The 12,761-nt window shown below is 43.2% G+C and overlaps 1 protein-coding gene across 1 annotated transcript in view; it reads left to right on the top strand.

The window, feature by feature from the left end:
* The window catches only part of LOC306928124 (teneurin-2-like), a gene marked incomplete at both ends in the record, with an annotated part of 99,598 nt that extends 93,969 nt beyond the window's left edge, over positions 1–5,629 (top strand). The window contains 7 exons of the mRNA XM_079508045.1: positions 967–1,123; positions 1,653–1,763; positions 2,119–2,216; positions 2,837–3,006; positions 3,186–3,316; positions 4,348–4,578; positions 5,114–5,629. Coding sequence (XP_079364171.1) covers positions 967–1,123; positions 1,653–1,763; positions 2,119–2,216; positions 2,837–3,006; positions 3,186–3,316; positions 4,348–4,578; positions 5,114–5,629 — 1,414 coding nt within the window. The remainder of the gene's footprint in view (positions 1–966; positions 1,124–1,652; positions 1,764–2,118; positions 2,217–2,836; positions 3,007–3,185; positions 3,317–4,347; positions 4,579–5,113) is intronic.
* Positions 5,630–12,761: the final 7,132 nt, after the last annotated feature.

Genomic DNA, 12,761 nt, shown 5'->3' on the forward strand with positions numbered 1-12,761 from the left:
AAAATAGCTGACACTTGGTTGCATGTAGAGCCGATCTACAAGCTTATAGATCGGCTCTGCATGCAACCAAGAGTCAGCCATTACGATTTACGACAGCCATCAAGGCCGGCCTTATTGCTGACAAAATCAACTGTAGATTTACTGTAGAATCAACTGTATGATCATTTTTAGTCTACAACACTAGACTAAAACTAAAACATTTCAGTTGACTAAAACATGACATTTTATTCAAAAGACTATGACTAAAACGAAACCGTCAAAACTAAACTAAAGTCGTCAATTAGACAACTGCAACTGGTCCAGAACGCTGCTGCTCGACTATGGCACTAAACAACGAGAACATATAACCCCTGTACTGGCCTCACCTCACTGGCTCCCTGTTCATTTTACTTTTCAATGTTTAAACAGGCTGGCCCCCCAGTATCTCTCCGAGCTCGTTAAACCCTACACCTCTCTGAGATCTGCTGATCAGCTACTGCTAGAGGACCTAACAACTAGCAAAAGCACTAGGGGCACATGCACTTTTGCGGCAGCAGCCCCCAGGCTCTGGAAGAGCCTGCCCTTCTATATTATATCCGCCCAATCTATAAATGTCTTTAAATCTCAGCTCAAGACTCAATCTATTTTCTCTGGCTTTTAATTCCATCTGAGTCCATCTAATGTTTGCTTTTGCTTTAGCTTTCTTTGTTTTTATGTTTCATGGGATTATTCCTGGGATCATGTCGACATTTCTCACATTGTGTTTCTTGCTTGTATAGTGCTTCTTGCTTGTACAGTGCTTCTTGCTTGTACAGTGCTTCTTGCTTGTACAGTGCTTCTTGCTTGTACAGTGCTTCTTGCTTGTTCTGTTTTGCTTCTGATCTGTACAGCACTAAACGTGCTCTATAAATAAAGTTTGATTTGATTTGAAACCAGACCTTTGCTGTCAAAATGAACACTGAATGGGAGTTTGACTCCATGTACCAGGTACCGTTACGACGGCTTGGGTCGCAGAGTGTCCAGAAAGACCAACCAAGGAGTACATCTGCAGTTCTTCTACGCTGACCTGAACTACCCAGAGAGGATCAGCCATGTCTACAACCACTCAGGTGGAGAGATCACTGCCTTCTACTATGACCTCCAGGTACAATGTCTGTCTGTCTGTCTGTCTGTCTGTCTGTCTGTCTGTCTGTCTGTCTGTCTGTCTGTCTGTCTGTCTGTCTGTCTGTGTCTGTTTTTGCTTTCTTTATCCTGTATAATTCAGGATCATGTCGATGTCCAAAATTGTTACTTTTCAGTAAATGGGAAAAAGGAACCTGTGTTCCAATGAATCTAAAGCAGATATTATTTTGTCACAAGCTCTTGTTAATACTTGTTAACATGAGACAGAATTTAAACTTTAAACCTGGCGTCCCTATTTTGGTCATGTGGTGGAAATGTACAACATTTTTCCAAAAAGATCTACAGCTACTTTGTCTCACTTACAAAGTATAAAATACGGCTTTCGGTTATGAAAGAATGAAACACCAAAAGATGAAGTATCGACATACAAGGTTTCTGCCCAACACTAGAGCGGTGTATTGAGGCTGTACTGTTATGCTGTGTGTGTGTGTGTGTTTGCAGGGCCATGTGTTTATGCTGTATTGTTATGCTGTGTGTGTGTGTGTTTGCAGGGCCAAGTGTTTGCTATGGAGGTGACAGGTGGTGAAGAATACTACATCGCCTCGGATAACACAGGAACCCCTCTGGCTCTGTTCAGTAGCAACGGACTGCTGGTCAAACAGGTGAAACAGACACACAGACAGACAGACAGACAGACAGACAGACAGACAGACAGACAGACAGACAGACAGACAGGCTCTTTCTTGTTTTATATTATATCACTGCTAGCCTGTCGGGCAGAAACCAGCAAACTCCAATATGTAATTTGTAAAATTATTAAAACAAACACGAGTGTGATTGTTTTAACCAACACACATACATAAAGGGGGTGACAATAAAATTGATTTATGAAAACTTTAAAAAATAAAAAATAAAAGTGAAAAATGGAGTTAGCTAGTTTCTGCCCGACAGCGACAAAATGTTAATGTAAATAATCTTCTATTATATTGTTGTATATTATATTTTGCTCTATCTCAGGTTCAGTACACAGCATATGGTGAGATATACCACGATACCAACCCAGACTTCCCTTTGGTCATTGGTTTCCATGGCGGCCTGTATGATCCCTTGACCAGGTAACAGCAATGTTTCTCAACGTCAGGTCCGGGGACCACCAGCGGTATCAAAAATGTCCTAAAATGCACATAAAACTGGGGTCCTTGAAATTAAAAAATGTTGAGAACAGTTACAGTATTGTACTTTGGCCAATCATGAGACTGTGAGTCTATAAGAGCTGAACCGTTTAATTCTGCTAGACAACAATAACACCTTAACTCTGAATATCAGCAACATGATCAGATGTTATCCAAATCAATGACGAGGCTAAAAGCATCATTGATTTCACAGCAGAAGTGTCCCCGCTTGCATAATTCTTGAATCCAGGGTTCAGTTTGCTGCAGCGTCCGGGGGGGAAAATCCATACCTCTGCTTTTAATATCCCCTCGATGAGCTTGTAGATCGTCTATTTTTGGTAACCATGTAAATGTCCCCCCCCTTCAGTTTTTGTTTTGTTTTCATAAATCATGTGAATCATGTTAAATAAACAAAAGTTGAGTGCCTCAAGATTGCACTCATGTACAGCACTTGAGTCAGAGTGCATGTACTGACTGAGTTACTTTACATCACTGTCTCTTCCGTCCCCAGACTGGTCCACTGACAACATGTCTCTTTCTCTTTCTTCCTCCTCCGTCTCCAGACTGGTCCACTTTGGCCAGAGAGACTACGATGTCCTGGCGGGCCGCTGGATGAGCCCGGACCACAGCTTGCTCCCCAGGACGGCCCACGACCCCGCCCCCTTCAACCTATACATGTTTAAGAACAACAGCCCTCTGAGTGACGTCATCAACCTCAAGAACTACGTGACAGGTAATGATGAGGGATTGTTTTATTATACACCCTGATGCTAAGCAGGAGGGTGAAAAGACGAAAGGTGTTTGGTTCATGCAACTAGTTTTTTTCTTCTTCCTAATTCTCTCTCTCTCTCTCTCTCTCTCTCTCTGTTTGTCTTTCGTTGTCTGTCTTTTTGTGCGTCTGTCTTTCTGCAGATGTTAAAAGCTGGTTGGTGATGTTTGGTTTCCAGCTCAGTAACATAATCCCTGGATTCCCTCGACCTCCGCTTTATTTCACTGAGCCTCACTATGAACTGTTGGCTAGCTACTACTGGGAAAAAACGCAGGTATTCCTTCCATATTTCCTTCCTTCCTTCCTTTCACTAGTCCTGTTGCCGAGTAACCTTCCCCTAACCAGTGGTGTAAAACCAGTAAGACGCCTGAGGGCGAGGTCGCGTGCACGCATCCACCTGGGTGACAGCAGACTGCTGGGCGAGCGCTGGCACTTTGGAATGGGGGGTCAGATCAACATATCTGCCTGGGTGACAGCAGACTGCTGGGCGAATGCTGGCGCTTTAGCATGGGGGGTAAGATCTTAATTTTCGGGCCTGTTGAGAACTCTAGTTTTCGCCTGCTGCCAGGCGCAGCTGCACTAATAACTTTGGGGCAGGCCCGTCTAGAGTTGAAATGGACAGGTATCAGTTAAAAGGGAGACATCGAAGAGGAAGGATGGATGGGGAAGGATCAACATATGGAATGTCAGAACAGGTCAGCTCCATATATGGAGATCTATGGGTTTGAGGTCAGATGTAGAGTTGCTGGCCAATATTGATGACATCAGGGATCTCCATCCCTGATGTCATCCCTGATGTGCCGTGACTTTCCAGTTTTTCATGCGTTTATAAGGTGACAGTACTTCATTAGACCACTTGGTGTGGTTGTTATGTGCAATGATGTTTTCCCTTTGTATTTATGTTTTTTTCCTGGAGGCTGAAACCTTGACAGTCAAATATGCCAATGAAAAAAAGAACGGTGATATAGTGACATCACATTATCATCCCCTCCCCTAACCCCTCCCCCTTTATCATACAACAACAGCTGTGGATGCGGCTTCAGTTCAGGTGGATCACCACCCTCCAGGCAAACCAGGCATACTTAATGAACTGGTGGGCGTGTCCACATCACATAAAAATGACATTTTAACAAATACTGTAAGCTTTTTTGAAAAAATGATTCCTCCTTATATAATACTAATACCTGATGATCATGTTTTAGGGTGGAAAAACATCAGGCCACTCCATCTTTAAGTAAAATGTGAGTACATTTTCCACCACCTAACGTCCCTCTCATTATCTTCCTCCTGACTCCCTCCGGTCAGTCAATCTCAGGGGTCCAGCAGTCCATGGATCGTCTGAACCAGGCCTTCATGGCTCTGGAGGGCAGAACTCTGGATAAAGATCCCAAGCCGGGTCGAAAGGACCGACCCGGGTATTGGTTCGGGTCCCGGACTCCTGCTCTGCTTCGAGGAATAATGTTGGGCATAAGAGAGAGCCGCGTCGTTGCTGTCGCATCCGGATTGGCTGGAGAGGACAGTAGAAAGATCGCTCAGGTGGGAAAGAATTTCATCTAAAACATCAGGTCCAGGGATTACCAGGGGGTCCCAATGGACCCTTACAGGTCTGTAACTCTGAGATGGAACCACAAGAGACCTTACGGGTCCATTTGGTTCCATTTGTGCACAGTATTTATACAGAATTTTACAGTGTAGATTACAAGATGAACATGTATTGTTATTATGTAATTTGTATCGTCTCAGAGTTACAGACCCCTGGTGGGCCCCGGACTAGACATTGAGAAACAGTGGTCTATAATCACTGGTTCGCAAACACTAGGTATTTTTGTTTGCTACATTTTGTTTTGAATTATTATTATTTCAAAGCATTTTCAAAAAACATTCCCAAAAAAAAACGGCTCACAACCCGGCGTGAAGCCACTAGTGTGGGTCGCGGGCAAATGTCAAATGTCTCTTTTGGGTCTTGAGCTAAAAGGTTCGGGAACCACTGATCTAGATTCTAGACAATCCATTCTTTGTAATAAATTGTTGACTGCATCGACGTCGTTCCACTTTCCTCTTCCTCGTGTAGGTGCTGAACGGCGCCCTCTACCTGGAGGGCTCACGCTCGACAGTGGACGGGAGGGACTGCCACTTCCTGGTCAAGCTGGGCATGGCCGAGCCCGAGCTCCTCCCCCTGGGTGTGACCGGCGGCAGGAAGTCCCTGGACAACGGCCTCAACGTCACCATCAGCGGCCGCTCCCGCCGAGGCCTGATCATCGAGATCCATAGCGCGGCCATGTCCGTCAGCATACGCTACGGCCTGGGCGCCGAGGTGCTGGAGCGCGAGAGGGCGCGGCTGGCGGAGGAGGCGCACGCCCGGGCCGTGGCGCGGGCCTGGGCGAGAGAGGTGCAGCGGGCCAGGGAGGGGAGGGAGAGGGACGGCGGGAGGGTGTGGGCGGAGGGAGAGAGGCAGGAGCTGCTGTCGACGGGGAAAGTGAGCGGCTACGACGGATACTACATCCTGCCCGTGGAGCAGTACCCCGAGCTCGCCGACAGCAGCACCAACATTCAGTTTCTCCGGCAGAACGAGGCGGGAAGGAGGTAACAGACACCGGGAGGTAACAGACACCGGGAGGTAACGTCATCTGTAGCACCGGTGAGGAATATTGCAGAGAAGCAACACATTACTTGGTTGCTGTTTTGCAACCCTCCCAGATTAATTCAACCAAAATGTTTACAGAGAGGGATGCAAAATAGCCTCAAGACGGAACGGTGGGATCTTTTGCACTGGAGGGAATCTGGATAAAAAAGACAATAATATATATACTTATCTGATGAAAATATAAAAAGCAGGAAAACAGGGTTTGTCCTTTGTAGTTTGTAATGTTGGCAGTCTAGAAATTCAAGTTTATCATTTTGCACTAATTGTATATTGCTCTTGATAACAGCATCAGCTAAATGGCTAAAATGTCAATCTCCATTATAGATGTGTAGGACTGCTCGGACTCCCAAACAAATAATTCTAAAAAGGTAATTTTAAGAGGAATGATGGAATCAACAGGATAGAAATCTCCTGTGGGTTGTCATCACTTTTTTTTACACAGTTTAAAGGAGAATTCTGGATGAACTGTTTTCTTACCTTAATCTGGTGTGATTTTATTCATCCAATAATGAGTGGTACAGGTGAAATATTACATAACATCCAGAGCGCAGCGCAGCTCTGACTGTGCGTGCTGGGTCATACGCTAAATCACTTATTTTGATCGCTTGATTTTTTTTTACCTACACATCTGTCTTTCATAATGACCAAAGTCGTTGCACAGTGTTTTGTCCCAAAGGGGAACAAGCCCAAACCACACCAAGATGGGACGAGACGGTTTTTAAGGTCAACCACACCAATGCAACTCATTGAGTTGCAATGAGTTGCATTGGTGTGGTTGACCTTAAAACGGTTTTGTCCCAAGGAGTTCCTCCTACCGGTGTGGTTGGGGTTTAGACCCATGCTCTGAGCTGCAGTCCATGCTGGTTGTTGGATATAATAAAATCTGATTACGATAAGAAAAGCGCCGGTCCAGAATTCTCCTTGAAATTTAAATGGACACTGATGAGGGCCACCAAATTGCCGCTGTACATTGACTTGACATAGGAACTGTGACATCATCAACACCCACACCCTGACCTTCCTACTGTGGTGACTGAGGGGAAACCGTCAGGGACCCCTCCAAACACCAGCGCTTTGCAAACTATGGTTTGAGGACTACATGTAGATCTCAACCCGTTTCCGGTGAGTTTGTAAACTGTTGATTGTAGTGTGTTTATTAGATCATCTTTTCTAATCAGCCTGTGTAACGGGGGAAGAGAGTGTTTGAGGATTTCACACCATCCGAGAGAAAATGGAAAGGGCAGAAATAATGTATTTACTTCCTTACAGAATGTTCAAACTGCCAGCGTTGCCCAAAAGACGTTCCTGTACCTCCATTCATTTGTTACAGCCAGAGAAACATCACCTCACTTCCTTGTTTGTCGGAAAGTTGACAGCAGCTAAACTTTTGGACACTGGCCAATGACTGATTAGTGTTGCTGCACAGTATTACAGCAATGTTATTTGTGCTACAGTATTGTCTGCAATCTTAGTTGTCAAAACACGATATTATTACCAACAGGTAATAAAGCAGAGCAAACATAGTCGGGAGATCACAAGGAGAAAGGCACCCGACCGGTGGCAAATATGATTCGTCTCCAAGCCTGACAATTGGGTTTCCTAAAGCTCACCCAAGACGTTTAGCACAGGGACCGGAATTGAGGTCCCATAGAACCCTGGACCCAGTCAGTTGGATGTACCAGTGACTCAACCTGGTCCTCTGGGAATGCATGTATGTATGTATTGTAAAATGAAACTAGAGAGGGGTGCTCCGTGGGGAACACATCTCCGCCAGGAGACGTGCCCCTGCCTCCCTCCATCGTTGTGTATCTCTGTGGTTCATGATGTGATGACATTGTTTTGGCGTTGTGCATGTGTATGAAAAGGCACAGAGCAATGGGGGGAAATGCTTTTTTTAGGGGCACTAGCCCCCTATGTGCAGCTTTTTGTGTGTCCACAAACTTTGTCCTACACAAACATTAAATTCCCATTGACAATGAATGGACAATTTTACGTCATAGTGTAACACAAACATTGATATGTTGTATATTGAAGACAAAAGTGGGGAGGCCAATTCTGATTGGCCGGAATGAGATGATGTATGATGATGTACGATGATAATAGCGCCCCCCACTTCACACGGGTGTGATTTTTTTATATAGGATGCTGATCGTTAATGCCTTTTGTCCATTATGTTTCTACAGGGCCAGACTGGGAACACAAATCAGGACTGGAATGTAAATAATAGGGGCCCGCCATCTCTGTCCAACAATTTAAAAAAATATACTTAGAGCAGGCAGCCAAAGCACACACTGCAAGCAGCTGATCAGGCAGTATATGACCTTGGCTTAGTGACAGTGTGCAGACTGTGCACAAAAGACATCTGCCGGTGTAGTAGGTTGCGAGACATAGCCTCTGAATCTCACATGCAGAAACGGACACACAGACCGACAGACAGGGGTAAAAACATAATCAGCCGGCCCTGATTTGTGAATGGGCTGTATTGATTAAAATAAAATAAAATCCTGTTTTCTTATGTACAGTATTATGCATCCTTACTGCAGGATAAGAAAGAAGTGGATGGAACCGTTTTTAATTTCAACACAGCTTGGCAGTGAGAGGCCTACTGGATCCCTAGAAAATGCAATAGCTGGTAAATTTAATATTTCTGAAACTAAGAAACCTCAGTCTCTGTCTCTTTACCTCTCTTGCTGTCTTTCTGTCTGTCTTGCTGTCTCTACAGTATCTTGCTGTCTCTATTTGTTGCAGATAAAGTGTTCAGAACGTACTGATACTACTATGTCAGATAATTTCCTCTTGAGTTCTTTATATTGCACTAAAACGACAATCATGAAGAACGTGTGCTTAACAGTTTGTATAGAATTTTGACTTAGACAAAAGGTTATCATTTCTGCTCTGTTTTTTGTAAGGATTTAAATATGTTCTTAATGTTTGTTGATATTTCACTTTGGCAGAAGAAAATGTTTACCTGTTTCAGTCAAAGGAACCATTTGGCAGTCATTGTATTGGCTAGCTCACAAGTGTGAATGTGTACTGTATGACTGACTTTTTTCAGACTGAAAACCAATATTGGTGCTCAACTCTCATGAATTAAATTCCTATGGAGGACTTGGAGGTGTGTGTACTAATATAATCTCTGCCGGGCAGAAGCTGCATACATGTCGTTCTTTTCAGAAAATGAAAAAAAAATCACACCCGTGTGAACTGAGTGGTGCAAGGTCTTATATAGCCTGATCAGCTGTGGTCTGACGTAATGTCAGTGACCATAGTAACCATGCTCATCTTTTTGGTTGCTAACCATAGCAACCATGCTCGTTTTTTTGGTACGAACAAACACGGGTACAAAGCCAGTTGTTGGAGTGGTTTGCACCACTCAAAAATCTGTGTTCCAATGGAATCCAATGTAGTAGTTATTTAGTCACAAGCTCTTGTAACTACATTTGATATTTATAGAATAACTTGGAAAAAGAGAATGTGAGCACTCGTCAGTTAATGGTTCACATATCGGGTGCAAGGCTCTGAAAGGAGTCAAGTAGCTTAAAAAGTTCACCAGCACTCTCTTAAGTCCTTTTAGCATCTCTTATTTATTCATGATGAGCCAGCCAGCAGCAGCAAGAATGAAGGTTTCTGCACACTGCCTTCTTCAACGTGATAATTCTGCTGTGGGCCGAAACGGTCATTGTTGTTCCTGCTGCTGCTGCTGCATCATCATCAATAAATAAGACATCCTACCAGAAATGGGTTCTTGAAGCTAAATATTTATAAAACACCACAGACAGACTTAACCACTTTCAACCTGTCGTCCCTATTTTGGGCAAGGCATTATAGGCAATCATTTTTCAAGAATCTTCTATTAAGATATAGCAGATCTAAGAGCATGCACAGCACATTGGCTATTCCTTCTATTGCAAAGTCTAAAATATGGCATTAGTTTGTTGGAGAAAAAAAACACATACAAATATTAAATATGGACATACAGCATTTCTGCCCGACAGCCATTATATGTAAAAAATGATATGTAAAATTGTATGTTAAGAAGGCACAATCTGCAATTAGCCAGATGACTGGGAAAGGGGGGGGGGGGGGGGGGGGTAGGCCTACTATTTATTGCTGCTGGGTGTTGCTTTCTTTCTTTTTCTTTCTTTCTTTCTTTCTTTCTTTCTTTCTTTCTTTCTTTCTTTATATTATTTTTTCTCTTCTTTTTTACAGATGTTTTACAGATTTTCATGTATTTTCACAGAGTTCTCTGCCTAAATGAGTAATTATGTTTCTTTTGTTGTGTATAGTAATGGCAAAGATTGTGTAAATGGTAACCTTATTTACAAACAGTGTTGGTAAGTAAATGTAATAGTAATCCTTGGATTACTAATAGTCACATTACAAAAAAAGAGAAGAAAAAAAAACGACCACGTGCAGGCTGATTCCAGTGATTCTGATGGATCACATTGTTATGTGTTTTGGGAAATTACATTTTTGAAAAATGAAGACGTAAGTGTCTCAGCATCCTTATGATTCATAATTGTATAGCACTTTAAATAGTCACAAGGTTTTGTAAAAAAGAGAAAAAGAAAAAAGAAAATCAAGCATATTACTATTATAGTCCTGTAAACTGTAAGTCTTGAGGAAGTTATGTATAATTAGATTGCAGTCAGAAGTAATCTATTGGGTAATTAATTAGTAATTGTTGTACCATGATGCAATCAGAAATTATCTGTAACTGATTACATTTTCACAGCCAGGTAAAATCATGCACATCGTACTTCCGCAATTAACTCCAATGGGGTGTTCAATAAAAACTCTTTTTAATAAGTATTTTTAGTGACATAAATGACTGTCCAATCATTCTTTTGAGTGAGCAACGTGTCAATAAATTGCTGACTTTTTGAGTACTGACCTGGATTTTCACTTTCAGCTCCATTTATTCGCTACGGTTTTCAAACCAAAAGTCTCAATCGGAACATAAAGCGAGTGAGCAGCAAAGGGACACGCAGGTTCTTGCTCACCGCAGTGGCGTGGAGACTGCGATTCAGATACTTGGTGGCTGCGGTGCCACTGGCTTGGCCGGGCGTTCCAATCAAGCACAATAGGCGGGGTCACTATAGTGACTACGGGTTGGACTATGTCCATGACAATAGACATAGCCCATATAAAAATTAATAATAATAAATGCATAAAGTTAAGTGGGACAGGGCACATGTCCAACCAGGTAAAAAGAAGCAGCAAAGAAGCAGCCTTAACCTCAGACGTATCAGAGGAGTCAAATTAGCAGTGACACAGGACTGCGTGGAGAATTGGGAATAAGGGCCTATCTCTGCCCCGCCCCGCTCCCATTGATTGCGTTGGGTTTAATAGTCCACCAAGATGGCGACAGCACCAGGAGGGGGTGGGGCGGAGGGGAGCGGGGCGGGGCCGAGATAGGCCCTTATTGTACAGCCCAATGGTTTGACCAAACATTTGTTTGATGGGGAGGGGGGCAGAACACAGCCATCAAAGCTGAGTTCAGACACAAGACAGGTGTCAGACACAAGACAGGTGTCAGACACAAGACCACCAAGCCTGGTGTCTTGAATGTGTGAACACAATGTAAACAATGGGAGTTTACATGGGACTCAGTTGGGGGGGGGGAATGGAAATGGAAAAAATAATTGTCTCACCAGTCACATCACATATTCACCCTTGTTTCTAAAGCGGGTTGCTGTACTTAGATAGCTGTTATTACTTATTAACTAATTCTTAACACACATGGTTTGTGGTCTGAGAGATTACTGAAAACATATTTCAAATTCTGTTGACTTATGTTAATGTTATTCTGAACTCTGCTCTATAGGTTTTGATATAATTTCAGTTGGGGAAGATAATGTAAGGTGGGTTTCGGGTCCATTTGGTTTCATTTTACGCTCTCAAGAGTTAAATTATAGTTAAACATCTGCATTACTTTAATTTACAAAAAGTCTACACAATTAGAGAATGTAGAAAGATTGTACCACATCAATACAGCATGTAATTGTGGACAAAATATTATCCAAAAAATATATCCAAAGTTTTGGGCCTGAGAGGCTAAATCTTTTCAAATGAGCATCGCGCGTGTCACAGACATGCGCAGAGCAAGTTCAGTCCGGAAACCTCAGTTTTGCATCTGCTGTTTAGGTACGGGGGGTTAACCCTATCCCTATGGTTGGGACTGATGCTCTTGATCTGAGTACCTAAAAAGCAGATCCAATTCATCGCCAAACCATAATAAATATATTGCCCATATATATATTCCATCCTTGAGTTATCCTGACTGAAATGGTGGTCCATGGCTCAAATGCCAAATAAATAATGGACCTTGATGATGAAGGGTGGGAGGGCAGACGGTGAACGGTGTCCACAAATATAAAATGCAGATTTGCAAGGCGCACCTAGTCCGATCCACACCAAACTTGGCATAATCACTGTCTGGTCAGGGTCGGGTCATCAGAATAGCCCCGGCTAGGGGGCCCTGGGTGCCACAGGCGCACTGTTGATCCAATCTGCACCAAAAATTGGCACAAACACTGTTCAGGGGTCTGCCATGACAATAAACATACGTCACACACCAGGGGCCACACGTGGCTTACAGGGGGCCCTATAGGATGCGTATTGCTACAATACACACCAAACTTGGTACAAACACTTCAAGGGTCTGCCATATAACTAACAGTATAGTCACAACTCACACCAGGGGCCACGGGTGCTTCTGTGAATCTGAATCCATCCCTGAAGCCTGAACATAACACATGAAATCACCAACGCATTCCAATAGTAAACCACACAATCAATTATCGATGCACCGATATATCGGCCACACATCGGTATCGGCCAATTGCCGCTATCTGTCAATATCGGTATCAGCAAATAAAGCTGCCATTAACCGATGGCAGTAGCCGATATTTATATTTAAGCTTACAATTTACATAGAATTACAACAACAAAAGGCGACATCAGCACCCACAGAGGCAGTACATCTGCAGAAACTGCAACAGAGACTGCCACTCAAGCAAACTAATATTGGTATCGGTATCGGCTAACGGCTAAATTGTTATTTTAAACATAG

The sequence above is a fragment of the Electrona antarctica genome (assembly GCF_951216825.1).
Source record: "Electrona antarctica genome assembly, chromosome: 8".
In the NCBI taxonomy this organism is placed as follows: domain Eukaryota; kingdom Metazoa; phylum Chordata; class Actinopteri; order Myctophiformes; family Myctophidae; genus Electrona; species Electrona antarctica.